This window comes from Scyliorhinus torazame, chromosome 17, assembly GCF_047496885.1.
Source record: "Scyliorhinus torazame isolate Kashiwa2021f chromosome 17, sScyTor2.1, whole genome shotgun sequence".
Classification (NCBI taxonomy): domain Eukaryota; kingdom Metazoa; phylum Chordata; class Chondrichthyes; order Carcharhiniformes; family Scyliorhinidae; genus Scyliorhinus; species Scyliorhinus torazame.
The window spans coordinates 105,434,031-105,452,633 of NC_092723.1; the positions used below are offsets into that span (position 1 = coordinate 105,434,031).

Below are 18,603 nucleotides of genomic sequence, written 5' to 3' on the forward strand. Positions count from 1 at the left end.
TTACTAATCAGACCAGTTACATTTTCCTCCAAATCATTTATATATACTACAAACAGCAACGGTCACAGCACTGATCCCTGCGGAACACCACTAATCACAGCCCTCCAATTAGAAAAACATCCTTCCATTGCTACTCTCTGCCTTCTATGACCTAGCCAGTTCTGTATCCACCTTGCCAGCTCACCCCTGATCCTATGTGACTTCACCTTTTGTACTAGTCTACCATGCGGGACCTTGTCAAAGGCCTTACTTAAGTCCATATAGACAACATCCACTGCCCTACCTGCATCAATCATCTTTGTGACCTCTTCGAAAAACTCTATCAAGTTAGTGAGACACGTCCTCCCCTTCACAAAACCATGCTGACTCTCACTAATACGTCCATTTGCTTCCAAATGGGAGTAAATCCTGTCTCGAAGAATTCTCTCCAGTAATTTCCCTACCACTGACGTAAGGCTCACCGGCCTGTAGTTCCCTGGCTTATCCTTGCTACCCTTCTTAAACAGAGGAACAACATTGGCTATTCTCCAGTCCTCCGGGACATCACCTGAAGACAGTGAGGATCCAAAGATTTATGTCAAGGCCTCAGCAATTTCCTCTAGCCTCCTTCAGTAATCCTGGGTAGATCCCATCAGGCCCTGTGGACTTATCTACATTAATATTTTTCAAGACGCCCAACACCTCGTCTTTTTGGATCTCAATGTGACCCAGGCTATCTACACACCCTTCTCCAGACTCAACATCTACCAATTCCTTCTCTTTGGTGAATACTGATGTAAAGTATTCATTTAGTACCGCGCCCATTTCCTCTGGCTCCACATAGATTCCCTTGCCTATCCTTCAGTGGGCCAACCCTTTCCCTGGCTACCCTCTTGCTTTTTATGTACGTGTAAAAAGCCTTGGGATTTTCCCTAACCAATTACTTTTCGCGACTCCTTCTAGCCCTCCTGACTCCTTGCTTAAGTTCCTTCCTACTTTCCCTATATTGCACACAGGCTTCGTCTGTTCCCAGCCTATTAGCCCTGACAAATGCCTCCTTTTTCTTTTTGACGAGGCCTACAATATCTCTCGTTATCCAAGGTTCCCGAAAATTGCCGTATTTATCCTTCTTCCGCACAGGAACATGCCGGTCCTGAATTCCTTTCAACTGACACTTGAAAGCCTCCCACATGTCAGATGTTGATTTGCCCTCAAACATCCGCCCCCAATCTAGGTTCTTCAGATTTCACCTAATATTGTTATAATCAGCCTTCCCCCAATTTAGCACATTCACCCTAGGACCACTCTTATCCTTGTCCACCAGCACTTTAGAACTTACTGAATTGTGGTCAGTTCCCAAAATGCTCCCCTACTGAAACTTCTACCACCTGGCCGGGCTCATTCCCCAATACCAGGTCCAGTACAGCCCCTTCCCTAGTTGGACTGTCTACATGTTGTTTTAAGAAGCCCTCCTGGATGCTCCTTACAAACTCACTAAGTGAGTCCCAGTCAATATTGGGGAAATTAAAGTCTCCCATCACAACCCTGTTGTTTTTACTCTTTTCCAAAATCTGTCTACCTATCTGCTCCTCTATCTCCCGCTGGCTGTTGGGAGGCCTGTAGTAAACCCCCAACATTGTGACTGCACCCTTCTTATTCCTGATCTCTACCCATATAGCCTCACTGCCCTCTGGAGGTGTCCTCCCGTAGTACAGCTGTGATATTCTCCCGAAACAGTAGCGCAACTCCACCACCCCTTTTACATCCCCCTCTATCCCACCTAAAACATCTAAATCCCGGAACGTTTAGCTGCCAATCCTGCCCTTCCCTCAACCAAGTCTCTATAATGGCAACAACATCATAGTTCCAAGTCCTAATCCAAGCTCTAAGTTCATCTGTCTTACCCGTAATACTTCTTGCATTAAAACATATGCACTTCAGGCCACCAGACCCGGTGTTCAGCAACTTCATCCTGTCTGCTCTGCCTCACAGCCATACTGTCCCTATTCCCTAGTTCTCCCTCAATGCTCTCACCTTCTGACCTATTGCTCCTGTGCCCATCCCCCTGCCATACTAGTTTCAACCCCCTGTGTGACACTAGCAAACCTCGCGGCCAGGTTTTATGCCTCTCCAGTTTAGGTGCAACCTGTCCTTCTTATACAGGTCACACCTGCCCCGGAAGAGCTCCCAGTGGTCCAGATAACGGAAACCCTCCTTCCTACACCAGCTGTGTAGCCACATGTTTAGCTGCTCTATCTTCCTATTTCTAGCATCGCTGGCACGTTGCACAGGGAGTAATCCCGAGATTACAACCCTAGAGGTCCTGTCTTTTAACTTTCTGCCTAGCTCCCTGAACTCCTGCTGCAGGACCTCATGCCCCTTCCTGCCTATGCCGTTAGTACCAATATGTACAACGACCTCTGCCTGTTTGCCCTCCCCTTTCAGGATGCTCTCTACCCGTTCAGAGACATCCTGGACCCTGGCACCAGGGAGGCAACATACCATCCTGGAGTCTCTTTCACGTCCACAGAAGCGCCTATCTGTGCCCCTGACTATAGAGTCCCCTCTGACTATTGCTCTTTTGTGCTTAGACCCTCCCTTCTGGACATCAGCGCCAGCCATGGTGCCACTGCTCTGGCTGCTGCTGTTTTCCCCTGTTAGGCTATCCCCCCTGATAGTATCCAAAGGGGCATACCTGTTCGAGAGGGAGACAACCACAGGGGATTCCTCCACTGACTGCCTGTCCTTTCTGGTGGTCACCCATTTCTCTGCCTGCACCTTGGGTGTGACCACATTTATATAACTGCTATCTATGACGCTTTCCGCCACCTGCATGCTCCTAAGTGCATCCAACTGCTGCTCCAACCGAACCATGCGGTCTGTGAGGAGCTCCAGTTGGATGCACTTTCTGCAGATGAAGCCCCCCGGGACGCTGGAAGCCTCCCGGACCTGCCACATCTCACAGTCAGAGCACTGCACCCCTCTAACTGACATTGCATCAATTAATTAGTAAATTCAAGTTAAAAGTTTTTAAAAAATTACTGTTAACTATATGTTTCCAAGCACTAGATTTCTATTATAAATGTGAAAGCTAAATACTCTCCGATCTCTGGCTTAGATACCCCTCTAAATTATAATTAAGTAATTATGTTTAATTAGTTTACCAATGCTTAATTTTTTAAAAATTTAGTGTAGATTCCCAACCAGCCAATCAGTTCACAGCTTTTCTGTGATGTCACTTCAGTTTCCTCACCCCCCCCCCGCCCCCCCGCCCCCCCCCCCCGCCCCCCCCCCCCGCCCCCCCCCCCCGCCCCCCCCCCCCCGCCCCCCCCCGCCCCCCCCGCCCCCCCCCCGCCCCCCCCCCCCCCCGCCGCCCCCCCCCCGCCCCCCCCGCCCCCGCCCCCCCCGCCCCCGCCCCCCCCCCCGCCCCCCCCAGTTACTTACCTTCTGAGGGTCTCAGATGCTCTCATGTTCTCTCCCTGCTGATTAAAAGTTACAGGCCAAAAGAAAGAGAACAAAACAGTAGGGAAAAAGCACCTTCTCCCACTCTGCACCGAATTACCTCACTGCACCAAATTTCAAATTCCCACTCTGGATGTGTCTCACTCACTCAGGCTGTGTCTCTTTGACCTGCGCAACGCTTACTGAGTGCACTTTCTGTCTGTCTTTTGTACAGACTTCTGGATGACTCACACTACTTAAACTTCAAAGAGAAGAATACAATGTGTACCTTTGTACCCCTAAACAGGCCTCAGGTGACTGCCTCTCAGCAATTAGGGTGGGAGCAGCTTCAGCCAAGCAGACACTAATCTACAATGCACTTTTAACTGAAAAACAGCAGAATTAGATTTACCACTTACCTTTCCTGGTTACCTCACTGCACCAAATTACCAAGTTTCAAATTCCCACTCTGGATGTGTCTCACTCACTCAGGCTGTGTCACTTTGACCTGCGCAACCTAACCGATTCAATCTTTCTTCTAATGTCAATCCCATCATCCTAGGAATCAGTTTGGATCGAGGGGAAGAGACAAAAACAATTAACACAGCGAGTGGAATTTTTCACACAATGCGCCACAGAATAGGCGGCCCGCCATTGGTCAGCAGCGGGATCATCTGGTCCCGCCATTGTCAATGGAATTTCCGGTGAAATGTACCTCTCGCCACCTGGAAACCCGCGGGGGGGGTTTGCCGTCAGCGGAGGTTTGCCATCAGCGGGACAAGATTCCCCCAGCATGAATGGCCAGAAAATCTCCCTCAAGGCAGAAGTGCTGAAACAAAAGGTCTAATGCGCTCCTGGTAAAGGAAAACAAAGATGTTTCCAAATGATTAGTATGCTATGATTACACCCCATTCAAAGTGGGGAGATATTGCACAACATTAAGCAGGAGACAGAGCTTCTTAAATGAAAAGCAGCAATAAAAGATAACATATAGAGAATCACACACAAAAAGAAACCCTAGTTCACACTGCTCAAACAGCGAGTGAGACTGGAAGAAACTTTCAACGGTTAATTGATGTATTCCCGGCATTATGTTTTCACTTTATTAGTTATAATTGAATATGAATTGGCAATTTCCCCCACCATGGCCAAACCAGTGTTGTCGCCGTTTGTTAGACAGATCAAATTGCAACTTTTACTGAACGGACAATAATGCGGAGCATTTAGCATAAACTTAATACATGGTCCAGATTCAAACTTCAACATCCATTCATGGTTCTTGAACTAATTAGCTCTTTAACATTCAGCTAACTGGTGGCTAGAAGCATCAAAGCGTCATGTTTGTTGTGCTGTTTCTAGATGCAGAAGTCTACACTACTTCAACTCAAGTCACAAATCTGCAGTTAAAAGACGATATGAAAGTGATAAAGGAGCTTCAGCTTCAGACCTTCTGCATTGATCCTTGGCTTGTAAACGATATGCTTATTTGCATCCACCAAACCCATATTACTGCATATCACTGCATTGCAGATCGGTTAACATTTCACTCCACACAAACTCCCGATAGTCTAACCAGCAACACATGCATTCTTCAGTCCATACAGTCGCATATCGTGGATGCACTAATTACTCAGAAAACAATGAACAAATATTCTGATACATTGACAAGAGTTACACCATGCACTAAATTCAATAGGTTTATAACTCAAAGAAAGCACACTCAATGAACCATTATTAAGCATACAATTTTATCCATGTTTGTGAGGTTATGAACTCAGCAGTAAAAAAAATACACCCAGAATGAAAATCTTCCGCAGTAAAAAAAATACACCCAGAATGAAAACCTTCCCCAATGCTTCACCAAGGCCATTGCCTATGTTTTGGGGATGTCAAACATGCAAAGGCTCTTGTATTTCTGCAGGAGTTCATTCTTGGTGCGGACCTGGTCTCGCAAATTCTGAAGTTGCAACTGCTGCTGTTCAGGACTGAGATCAATCCCAGGTATTGCCAAAATCAGTTCCCGAGTCTCCTGCAGTTTTGTCTTCAGTCTATTGAGCTCTTGGTGCACATCTTGGCTGTCTTTATCCATACTGCACACAACAATAAAACCAGTAGACAAATCATTACATACAACTAATGTTTTTATAAAATAACATCAAAATAAGATAAAATTACTGGGACTATAGGATGCCAGTATTAGTCAGCACGTAATGGACTGAATTACTAGATTTTGTTTCAAAATAATGTTTAGGCGTGATGGTAGGAGTGACAGTCCAGCAATGTCTAAAACATAACGGTAAAGTTTGCTAACAATTCATTTTGGACTGCATCATAACCAACAACGGGCAGAGATATCGAAAACAGTGCAATATGATGGCTCAGTGAATAAAGTATATGATGCAAAGCTACAGAACGTCTGAGATTAAATTCCCAGTCAGCATCAGAGACTGGTTTGTAATGTAGGAAATGCGGCAAATAATTTGTGCTCAGCAATCGCTGACCAACAGCAAGATCGCAATTACCAAATCATCTGTTTAATGCGATATTGATCAATGGATAAATATAAAGTTAAGCAGCTAGTTTAGATTAAAGACCAAAATGCTGCAACTGTAAAGTGCTTTTGGTGGTGTACTTGATTCACTCCGACAAAAGCAAAACCCAATACAACTGCATCATGTATTCCACATTAGTGCCTCAAAACACTTAAAATTATGGTCTCAGACCAAAAGGTGTGAGCCGATCCATCCCTCACCAATTGCCCCCCCCCCAACCCATTCCCGTAACAGCCTCCCCGAACAGGCGCCGGAATGTGGAGACTAGGATTTCACAGTAACTTAATTTGAAGCCTACTTGTGACAATAAGGGATTTTCATTTCATTTCCCCCCCCCCCTCCCCACTTACACGCTCGCCATTCCTTTCCCCTGCATCAAAAATCCCCGTCACCATTTAGCTCCCATGCCTGTCCCCTCCATTCCGTGGACCGTGCCTCCATTTCCCCTTCCCCCTCGCTGCTTCCCCACCTCCACCGTTCCTCCAGGCCCCTACCCCATCCTCCTCCACCCTTCCCATGCCGCTCCATCACCTCTTCTCCAGTCCCTGCTTACTCCCCCTTCCAACATCCCACTCTCCACACCTCCCATCGTCCTCCTCTATCCTCATAATCCCTTCCTCCATTAACACTCCTCTTTCCCCTCCATTCCCACCCCATCCATTCTCCTCCCTCCATCAGACTCCTCCACCCGCCCCATCCATTTCCTCTTCCTGCCTGCATTCCACACTCCTCCCCCTCCACTTCCCCACTCCTTCCCTCCTCTGCCCATTTTTCCTCCTCCCTGACCCCACTTACACCCATCCCCCCTGACCATCCCGCTCCTCCCCCTACACCATCCATTCCCCATCCAACCCTCCACTCATCCATCCACCCCCTTCACTCCATCTCCTCCCCCTCCATCTCCTCTCCCTCCACCTCCTCCCCCGACACCATCCACCCACCCTGCACCACCCCTCCACTCCATCCACCCCCTCCCTCCATCTCCGCTTCCCTCCCCCATCTTCCTTCTCCCCATCTCCTCCCTCCCCTTCCTCCATCCATCTCCTCCCTCCCCTCCATCTCCTCCCTCCCCTCCATCTCCTCCCTCCCCCTTCCCTCCATCTCCTCCCTCCCCCCCTTCCCTCCATCTCCTCCCTCCCCCCCTTCCCTCCATCTCCTCCCTCCCCCCCTTCCCTCCATCTCCTCCCTCCCCTCCATCTCCTCCCTCCCCCCTTCCCTCCATCTCCTCCCTCCCCCTTCCCTCCATCTCCTCCCTCCCCCCTTCCCTCCTATCTCCTCCATCTCCTCCCTCCCCTCCATCTCCTCCCTCCCCCCTTCCCTCCATCTCCTCCCTCCCCCTTCCCTCCATCTCCTCCCTCCCCCCTTCCCTCCTATCTCCTCCCTCCCCCCTTCCCTCCTATCTCCTCCCTCCCCTCCTATCTCCTTCCTCCCACCCCCTTCCCTCCTATCTCCTCCCACCCCCTTCCCTCCTATCTCCTCCCACCCCCTTCCCTCCTATCTCCTCCCACCCCCTTCCCTCCTATCTCCTCCCTCCCCCTTCCCTCCTATCTCCTCCCTCCCCCTTCCCTCCATCCCGTCCCTCCCCCCTCCATCCCGTCCCTCCATCCAATCCCTCCCCTCCATCTCTTCCCTCCCCCTTCCCTCCCCTCCCTCCATCCAATCCCTCCCCTCCATCTCTTCCCTCCCCCTTCCCTCCCCTCTCCCCTCCATCTCCCCCTCCCCCTTCCCTCCATCTCCTCCCTCCCCCCTTCACTCCATTCCCTCCCCCCATCTCCTCCCTCCCCCTTCCCTCCATCTCATCTCCTCCCCTCCCCCACCCCCATCTCCTCCCCTCCCCCACCCCCATCTCCTCCCCTCCCCCACCCCCCATCTCCTCCCCTCCCCCACCCCCCATCTCCTCCCCTCCCCCACCCCCCATCTCCTCCCCTCCCCCCATCTCCTCCCCTCCCCCCATCTCCTCCCCTCCCCCCATCTCCTCCCCTCCCCCCATCTCCTCCCCTCCCCCCATCTCCTCCCCTCCCCCCATCTCCTCCCCTCCCCCCATCTCCTCCCCTCCCCCCATCTCCTCCCCTCCCCCCATCTCCTCCCCCATCTCCTCCCCTCCCCCACCCCCCATCTCCTCCCCTCCCCCCATCTCCTCCCCTCCCCCCATCTCCTCCCCCACCCCCCATCTCCTCCCCTCCCCCCATCTCCTCCCCCACCCCCCATCTCCTCCCCTCCCCCCATCTCCTCCCCCTCCCCCACCCCCCATCTCCTCCCCCTCCCCCACCCCCCATCTCCTCCCCCTCCCCCACCCCCCATCTCCTCCCCCTCCCCCACCCCCCATCTCCTCCCCCTCCCCCACCCCCCATCTCCTCCCCCTCCCCCCATCTCCTCCCCCTCCCCCACCCCCCATCTCCTCCCCCTCCCCCACCCCCCATCTCCTCCCCCATCTCCTCCCCCTCCCCCACCCCCATCTCCTCCCCCTCCCCCACCCCCCATCTCCTCCCCCTCCCCACCCCCCATCTCCTCCCCCTCCCCACCCCCCATCTCCTCCCCCTCCCCACCCCCCATCTCCTCCCCCTCCCCACCCCCCATCTCCTCCCCCTCCATCTCCTCCCCTCCCCCTCCATCTCCTCCCCTCCATCTCCTCCCCTCCATCTCCTCCCCTCCATCCCCTCCCTCCACACATTGCAGCAGCTCCGTGCCGCTTGTTCACCATTTGATGATGTCGTGGACAATGGGCAGGAAGGAGCAGTCCTCCTGTTTGATGGAAGCCTTCACATCCGCGGTCGCTGTTGTTGTCGTCGTTGTTGTTGTTGTCGTCGCCGCCGTTACTGCTACCGCCACTGCCGCCGCCATGATTGTTGACCTGTGACCCCACCCTCTCAGTGCGTCATTACCGGCGACAGTGAATGGAATAGACCGTATTCAGGATGACGCATTGTTATGTCACATCCTGTGATCGGCGCAGCCTCAGTCCTGGATGATTCTGGTGTTTCTCTGACCCCGGGTTCGTTTCTGGAGTTTGCACTTTCTCCCTTCCCTGCGTGGGTTTCCTCCAGATGCTTCGACAGTCCAAAGATCAGAGGTTCAGTGTAGACTGGATGGACCGAATGGCCTCATTCTGCACGGTAGGAATTCTATGGGAATCTTCTGGCAACATTTGTGGACAGGTTCATTTTTCAGGTTGGTGACCCTTCCTCATAACTGAAGGAACTTAGAAATGTGATAGTGTGAGGCAGGGAGCAAAGAAAGAAATGGAACGTCTGATAGGGTGGGAGGCAAAAGAGATGAACTGCTTTCGAAATATTTGTAAAGAAAAGGCATATATCCTTTATTCAGATCATCTTCAGATAATATTCACTGAATTTTTATTTTATATCAGAAAAAAAAACCTTTTGTTCTTTTCCCCCCCTGAAAATATTTGATCATTCACCGGGGCTGGATAGGATGCATCTCAGCATACTGGGGGAATCGGGGTGGAAATTGCAGTGGCACTGGTCAAGTGTTCCAAATCCTCTTTAGACACAGGGAAGGTCCAAAAGACTGGAGAATTGGTGTGTGGATAAGTCCTGAAACTCCAAGCCACCCAACATCAGTGGTGGGGAAGCTTGTGGAAAAGAATAATCTGGGATGATCAACAATCACTTGTACAAGGTTAATGAGGAAAGGCACTCGTAAAGGCAAATCATGTTTAATTAGTTTGATTGAGTTTTTTGATGTCAGGTGGAATTTTGTGGTCCCTCCTGCTGATGGGATTTTCTGGTCCCCTCGAACGGCTCGCTGTGTTTTCCAGCCCTGCCCCCCACCCCAAGGGGGCCATAAAATTCTGCCAGAGATCACAGACATGTTTGATGAGGGTAATCCTGTTAATGTGGTGAATATGGACTTCTAAACGGTGTTTGATAAAATAGACTTCTCAGCGAAATGTCAGCCCATAGAATAAAAGGGAATATTCACAGCGTGGATACGATGTTGCTTAAGTCACAGGAAATAGAGAATCATGATGAATAGTTGTTTTTCAGACTGAAGGTGAGTGTAATGAACAACTAAAGTGAAAATCTAGTAAATTCTTAAAATAATGGGCAAGTTAAGGACAAGATGCCATGTGTAAATGACAGAGTAGCATAAATTGACCAGCCGACTCTGGAGATTTGCGATTAATAGCGTATCTCTCAATCACACAAAGTTTATCTTCAATTTTGGAATCAATACTGGCATGATCAACACCCCTTCCAGCAGGTTCGGCCTATTATTGTGTTCTTCATCATGGTGTCAGCTGTGGGTCTCTAGTTACACTCTTTTGCCCCTAGCTTAAAGGTTGTGGGTTGGGATACACTCCAGAAGCGAGAGGAAATAATCTAGGTTGACACTTCAGTGTAGTACTGAGATTGATCAGAAGTGCTGGCTTCTGGATCAGCTATTAAGCCAAGGTCCTGTGCATGGTGCACTGACCTTGGCGGTACGTATTGATTGTTGATAAGCCTGGATATTGTCCAGGTCTTGCAGCATTTGCATGTGGACTGCTTCAGTGTCTAAGGATTCGCAAATAGTGCTGAACATTGTGCAATCATCAGCGAACATCCCCACATCGGACCTTATGTTGGAGCGAAGGTCCTAGAACTCCTGCAGTGATGTCCCAGGAGAAAGATGACTGACCTCCAACAACCACACTATCTTTATTTGTGCTAGGTATGACTCCATCCAATGGGGAGTTTTCCGACTGATTCCCATTGACTCCAGTTTTGCGAGGGGTCCTTGATGCCATACTTGACTTAAATGCTGCCTTGATGTCAAGGGCAATCACTCGCACCTCACCTCTGGAGTTCCGTGGTGGGATTCTCTGTTTCTGAGACTAAGTGTTGATGCCAATGCAGACTGCGTGGACTTTCATGACAGAAAAACTGGCGCCGCACCTGGACCGATTCTGCTGCTGTTTAGGGACTAGCACTGAAGTCATGTGGAATACAGTCGAATGAGAAATGAAGCCGGATTTACCGGTTTTGGATTCGACACTCAGGTGGCTGGCAAGCTGCAGCTGCATATACACACTTCACTCCCCACACATAACATTCCGGCCAACAAGATGGTAGCAAGGACAGCAGCACATTGTAGCACCGAAGCTGAGCTGAAGACTTTCCTGAATGCCATGGAGGAAAGGGTGTGATGTTCTTGTCAGATGGCCTGATTTATATTACGAGAACATATGTAGCTAAAGCTATAAACAATTTATTAACATTAACTGTGGGTAAACTGTACACAAAACAACAGATGAATAACAGTATGATCATACACATGCAACCTCTCTCTTCCAGCTCTCCAGTCAGTCTGAGGTCACCTGACTCTGGCATTCACTTATGTACTAATGAGAATCCTAGTGGTCAGTCGGTGAATTACAACACAACCATTATCTTACTACAGAGGGTGACTCAGTACCCCGGTCCGGGAAGGAGACTGCCAGCTGCTGATGTCCATCGTGTCTGGGCGCAGATGGTAGAAGCGGTCAGCGCCATGGGCAACGTAGTCCGTTCCGGCTAGCAGTGCCGGAAGAAACTGCATGACCTCAGGGTGGCTAGGGTGAGTGGGCAGCTGCCATCCAGACATATCTTGGGCTTCTGGAATGGACAGTCCCATCCATAGTGGAGAGTCAGTCTCAGAGCCAGGGACTACATGAGGGGATGTCGGCAAGCATCCAGAACCCAGGCCAATACTGCACGTGTGGCGTCCATGGTGGAGGCATTGGGGCGACAGCTGTGGCTATGGATCAGCATGTTCAAAGCCTGGGGCATTCTGTGCAGGAACCAGCCTTGGACAGGGTTGCCGTTTCACAGGCAACCATGTGGACATCGCAGCAGCACTCCTGAACGTGACACAGTCACAGAAGGCCATGGCTGGGAACGTCGTCAGCATTGCCAAGGCGCTGGGTGATGTGGCGCAAACACAGAGGGAGGTGGCCCAGTCCCAGAGGGAGATGGCGCAGTCACTGGCTGATGTGACACAGATCAAGAAGGTTGTGGCACAGTCAATGAGTCATGTGGTGCAGTCCCAGGTGGAGATGGTCCACTCCCTGTGCTCCATGGCAACGAGCGTGCAGACCCTGGTCGAGACTAGAGCGGGTCTCCAGGACTGGCAGCACCAGGTGGCCTCGGGATAGCTCCGCCCACAACCCCGTCTCATGGAGTAGCCTGTGGGGCAATCGGGCACGCCGAGGGAGGAGGAGGTGATGGGTCCCATGCCGGTGACTCTCGCAGGGGAGGTGCTGGAACACCACAGCACCATGCCCCCCCCCTTCTGTCCCTAGTGCATCTGTTAGGTAGTGGGCAGAACAGGGTGGCACCATGTCACCTGCGACACTCGAGCAACAGCAGGGCCCATCGATGCCCGGTCGCCCAAGAAGACGCCCACCAACGATAACAGCAGGCCACTTCCACTCCTGCTGTGTCATCTGGTGAACCACCTTGACATAGCGTTAGGGCCCATAAGGCCATCAAGTTAGACACCAGTTGAGTTGGCACCGGTGCAGGGCACAGTTTACTTATAGGGGCTAGAGCACAAATCTCTATATATGTTGTCACATTAAACACCTGTTCATTCACACTGTTACAACCTGCCACGGTGCTCTGTCAGATGGGTGTGAGGGGGGAGGGGGGGGGGGGGGGATATCCTGTGGGCAGCCTGGGCTCCACCCCCCCCACCCACCCGACCGTCCCCACCATGCGGTGTCCGTGCCCTGGCGAGTCCCCCTCTTCCCCCTCCACTACCCCTCTTCACCCTGCCCCCCCTATCAGTTGGTGAACCTGGAGGCGATCACATACATGTCATGTGGCCTCCTGTGCCTGCCTAGGATCCATGGCCTGCCCATCCTTGTCCTCTGCCGCATCCTCCTCGTCGAATGAGGCCTGGCATTCCTCCTCCTCCAGCACATTGGCCGGCTGCTGCGCGATGTCGTGGAGAATGCAGCAGGCCGCCACGATGCGGGCGACCCTCCCAGCTTCATATTGGAAGACCCCACCAGGCATCTTCAGGAGGCCGAAGCACCGCTCAATCACATCCCTGGTCACTGTATGGGCATCATTGTAGCAGGTCTCTGCGTCAGCCTGTGGCCTCTGGATAGGTGTCATCAGCCACGACCGCAGGGTATAACCCGTCACCCAGGAGTCAACCTCTCAGCTGGGGGGGGCATCTCAAATATGTCATGAATCATCGCGTGTGCAAGGATGAAGGCATCATGCACACTGCCTGGCTTTCAGGCGCAGACGTTCATGATACACATCTGATGGTCACATATCAGCTGCACGTTCATTGAGTGGAACCCCTTTTGGTTTGTGTAGAGAGGCCTGTCATCTGCTGGTGCTCTTCGGGGGACATGGACCGCACTGATCACCCCCTAGACTCGGGGCATTCCGGCGATGGTGGCGAACCACGGTGCCCGGGCAGCCTGGTGGGTTCAGCCCACGTTGAAATAGATGTATTGAGCTGCCTGGGCGCATAGGGCCTCCATGAAGTCCTGGATGCACCTGTGCACCGAGGTCTGTGTGATCCCGAACAGGTCCCCACTCGGCGCTTGGAAGGACCCCATGGCGTAAATGTTCAGGGCGACTGTCACCTTGATGGCTATCAGGAGCAGGTGTCCTTCCCCCATACCCCCGTGGTGCCAGGTGTGCCATCATCTGGAATTATGTTGCACTGTCTCTCTGCTCTGCCGGAGTCTTCGACGGCATGCCCACTCCAGTGGGTCCTTGAATGACAGGCGCTTCTGGTGCACACAAGGCCTCATGTGGCACCTCCTTGGCACCTCCTCTGGAGGAGACCTAGATGGATCATCCACTCGGCACATCTGGTTGAAGATTCTTGCGAATACCTCAGCCTTGTCTTTTGCACTGATGTGTTGGGCTCCTCCATCATTAAGGATGGGGATGTTTGTGGAACCTCCTCCTCCAATGAGTTATTTAATTCTCCACCATCATTCATGGCTGGATGTGGCAGGACTGCAGAGCTTAGATTTGATTAGGGATCATTTAGCTTTGTTTATTACTTGCTGCTTATGTTGTTTGGCATGCAAGTAGTCCTGTGTTGTAGCTTCATCAATTTGACACCTCATTTTTTAGGTATGGTGTTGCTCCTGGCATGCTCTTCTGCATTCTTCATTGAAGCTGAGTTGATCACCTGGCTTGGTGGTAATAGTAGAGTCGGGGATATGCTGGGCCATGAGTTTACAGATGGTGTTTGAATACAATTCTGCTGCTATTGATTGTCCACAATGCATTATGGATGCCAGTTTTGAATTGCTAGATCTGTTTGAAGTCTAACCCATTTAGCAATGGTGGTAGTGCCACACAACACGATGAAGGGTAACCTCAATGTGAAGACAGGGCTTTGCCTCCACAGGACTGTGTAGTGGCCACTCGTACCGATACTGTCATTGACAGATGCATCTGTGGCAGGCAGGATGGTGAGGATGAGGTCTAGTATGTTTTTCCCTCTTGTTGGCTCCCTCACCACCTGTTGCCAACCCAGTCTAGCAAACTATCTCCTTTTGGACTTGGTCAGCTCAGTGGGCCATGCCAGGAGCAGCACCACCATACCAAAAAATGAGGTGCCAACCTGGTGCTACCGAGCCACTCTTGGTGATGGACATTGAAGTCCCCAACTCAGAGTATATTCTGTGCACTGGCCGCCCTCACTGCTTCCTTCAAGTGGTGTTCAACGTGGATCAGTATTCAATTATCAGCTGCCGATGGACAGTATATGATCATCAGCAGGAGGTTTTCTTGCCCATGTCTGCCAACTAGGGAATCCGATGCTGGCTTGGCAAAAATCATGCTCAAGGTTATTCCTCCTTGTTGCTCACCTGATGATATCAAGAGATGGCACAAAACCTTTTGAGGTAGTTTAAACCTGCTTGGGTGATTTGACTGCGCACTTTATTCACTTATTGGACAAAATGGATTTGGCCAGGCCATAAATGTTATTCGTGGCCAGTGATCTCTTGAATTTCAAATAGCTGTCTAGTGCCATGCAAATGGTCACAACTTTCCGAGGGCAAACTTGTATATAATTCGCGAAAGAGAGAATCAACGCAAGAGTAGGTACACAATCATTTCGGGTCCTTGAGTCAGCAATAGAGGCAACTATAGATATCCTGGGCAGCGGGAGAGATGGTGTAATAACAGATGACAAGGCAGGAGAAAAAGTGTCACAAGCTGCTTGGCCCTCGAACCATCCTTCAAACTGTTTTAGTTAAGTATCTCTGTCAATCTCTCCACATCATAATGATGCTGTACTGAGTGATCATTTGCAATAACATGCCATTGCATCTACCCAATATCTTTCCTCCCCCTCTTTCTAACTCCACAATCATAGAATCGCTACATTGCAGAAGAAGGCCATTCAGCCCATCGAATCTGCACCAACCCTCCAAAAGAGCACACGACCTAGGCCCACTGTCCCACCCTATCCCTGTAACCTCACCTAACCTGTACATCCCTGGACACCAAGGGGCAATTTAGCATGGCCAATACACCTAACTTGCACATCTTTGGACTGTAGGAAGAATCCGGAGGAAATCCACGCAGACACGGGGAGAAAGTGCAAACTCCACACAGACAGTCACCCGAGGTCAGAATTGAACCTGGGTGCCTGGTCTTGTGAGGCAACAGTGCTAACCACTGTGCCATCGTGCTGCCTGTTGACACTCTGCAGCCACTGGCAACAGAAAAGGAGTGGGGAGAATTTGCAACGAATGATGCATCATTATTTTAGCAGGATGGTTTGGTCATGCTTTTCCTTGTCACTCTCACCGTTTTCCTGTTCACGTTTCTCTGCACGTCTTTGTCATGATATGCACTCATGCACATAATGAGATACAGACAGGCAGTGACAGACACCCAGTACAGTCAATCAACACACAGGACAGAACACAACCAATCACCAGGCAGAACACTAGAGGGTGGTCTCCCACTATAAAACACACGAGGCATCAGCACTCTGCCTCTTTCCAATGGTGACAACTGTAGCGACAGTCAGGGTGTATATATCAAGAGCACCTTCTACACTTGGCTCAGAACTAGTCTTGTCTAGTTAGATATAGCAATCACGCTTAGATTAGTAGAGTGTCAAACCCACAGCGAACTGTGTGCACTGCTTAAGAAGTTCAATAAAGCATTTTGAACTAACATCACAGTTTGGAGTCTACTTTCAAGTACAACTGCATCCAGTTGCAGTCCGTGTTACCCCAAGGTTAATAACACGACATGGTACCAGGAGTCTAAGTTTTCTAAGTGGTTTACCTCGAGTGATTCTGTGACGACCAGCAAGTGCCTTACAGCGGCATGGAGAAGATCCAGGCCCCTCCAGAGCTATGGATCTCTGGCAATCTTGGCGCCAACTGGCGGGTCTTCAAGCAAAGGTTCCTTCTCTACATTGAGGCCTTAGGCCTCGAGGATGCGTCCTATGCCAGAAAAATTGTGCTGCTCCTATCAACTGCGGGGGATTAAGCCATCCAGATTTTCAACTCACTTAATTTTACCGACGGCCAGGACAAGACCAAATTCAAGACCGTTTTGGAGAAGTTCGACAGTCACTGTGAAGTCGAAACAAACAAGAGCTTTGAGCGCTATATCTTCCAGCAACGTCTTCAGGATAAGGATAAACCTTTCCAATCCTTTCTAACACATCTCCGTATGTTAGCGCAGTCCTGAAATTATGGTGAGAACGCTGATTCCATCATCAAGGATCAGATCGTGTTTGGGGTGCACTCTGATTCTTTGTGGGAGCAACTCCTCAAAATTAAGCACATGACCCTGCCAGTTGCAATCGAGACGTGTATCGTGCATGAGCATGCGAGAAATCGGTACTCCCATTTCAAATCGGCAGAATACGAAAAACTTGCCTCCCACGAGGCAGAGAGTGTACAGGCCATCGCCCGGATGCAGCACCTCAGTATCGATGAATGCGGCCATTTTGCGCGCTTTTCCCGGGGCCCCACGCATGCGCAACACGAACGGGAGAACAAAGCGTCTGAAAACCAAACTGTGCAGGTGCGAACGTCGGCTGACCGCACTGTGCATGTGCAATGACGCACGGAGCATAATAATGTCAACGTCATGATGTGCCCGAACTGCGGCACTGCCCACTTAAAACGGCAATGCCCTGCAAAAGGCAGGTGATGTTTAAATTGCGGGAAGCCTGGACATTATGCAGCCTTGTGCAGGTCTGCACCACCAGTAAAAGGCCAGCGATCCCAATTCCAATGCAAGCGCGTTCGATGTGTACAGCAAGGTTTACTGGATTCTGATCCTGGTAGCACTACGGATCCAGAGGACGACTGCCTGGAGTTCACCTATCGTGTGGGCATCATCACTACATGTGAGTATGCCTCCTCAAATTTAGCAAGACGCCTATCTATCCTCAATGTGGATTCTGCGGACGAACGGCGTGCTGTCATACACGTAAATCAATGCGGCATACAGTTCAAGCTGGACACTGGTGCTTCTGCCAATCTCCTCTCTCAAGCTGATTTTGACCGTATTAAAAAGCAACCCAAAATTCTTCCGCCAGCCTACCAGCTCCTCGATTATAATAGCAATGCCGTAACTGCACTAGGATCTTGTCATCTATTCGTCTCCAACAAGACCATCAATGTCACACTGCGATTCAAAATCGTCAAGCCTGATAAGACATCCCTGCATGGTTCTCATGCATGCAAGCTACTCAACCTCGCAAAGCGAGTCCATGCCATGTCTTCTTCCAATGTGGATCTTCAGGCTGACATTGATGACATCCTTGCTCAATATCCGGATGTGTGATGTAATGGGTACTCTGCCATACTGCTACAAGATCCTACTCAGGCCTGATGCCACGCCTGTAATCCATGCACCACGGCGGGTGCCGGTTCCTCTGAAGGAACCTTTAAAGGCACAGCTACAGGAGCTCCAAGACCAGGGCATAATCTCCAAAGTGACGGAACCGACTGACTGGGTCAGCTCGATGGTCTGTGTGAAGAAGCCCTCAGGAGAGTTGCGGATATGTATAGATCCCAAAGATCTTAACCAGAACATAATGCGGGAACACTACCCGATCCCGAAGCGGGAGGATCTGACCAATGAGATGGCACACGCCAAATTCTTCACGAAGCTAGATGCATCGCGTGGTTTCTGGCAGATACAACTGGACGTGTCCAGCAGGAAGCTCTGCCGTTCAACACACCATTTGGCAGGTACTGTTATAACCGTATGCCATTCGGCATTGTCACAGCCTCTGAAATCTTCCACAGGATCATGGAGCAGATGATAGAGGGCATTGAGGGTGTGCATGTCTACATAGATGATGTAATTAGATGGTCAACGACCCCGAGGAACACCTATCTAGTCTCAAACAAGTCTTTCGACGTGTCCATGCAAACGGCCTCAAGCTGAACAAGGCCAAGTGCTCCTTTGGCATGTCAACCATCAAGTTCTTGGGCGACCAGATAGTCCAGCAGGGTGTGCGACGAGATTCGGACAAGGTCAAGGCCATTAACGCTATGAAGATCCCGGAAGACAAAAAGGCGGTACTACGCTTCCTCGGAATGGTGAACTTCTTGGGAAAATTCATTCCCAACTTGGCCTCACACACCACGGCTCTCAGGCACCTGGTGAAGAAGTCCACT

The 18,603-nt window shown here is 50.8% G+C and overlaps 1 protein-coding gene across 1 annotated transcript; it reads right to left on the reverse strand.

The window, feature by feature from the left end:
- Window positions 1-5,104: 5,104 nt before the first annotated feature.
- On the reverse strand, window positions 5,105-8,843 carry med9 (mediator complex subunit 9). Its single transcript, XM_072480826.1, has 2 exons — window positions 8,671-8,843; window positions 5,105-5,510 (listed from the first exon to the last, which is right to left on the reverse strand). Exons 1-2 carry the CDS (start codon window positions 8,811-8,813, stop codon window positions 5,294-5,296), a joined length of 360 nt encoding a protein of 119 aa, XP_072336927.1. The 5' UTR covers window positions 8,814-8,843; the 3' UTR covers window positions 5,105-5,293.
- Between the last annotated feature and the right edge of the window lie 9,760 nt (window positions 8,844-18,603).

Excerpts from the sequence above, each read along its gene's own strand:
- med9 (XM_072480826.1), bottom strand. The coding sequence starts at position 8,813 with ATGGCGGCGGCAGTGGCGGTAGCAGTAACGGCGGCGACGACAACAACA. Across the intron at positions 5,511-8,670 it reads GTCCACGACATCATCAAATG|TATGGATAAAGACAGCCAAG; the intron begins GTGAACAAGCGG and ends TGTTGTGTGCAG.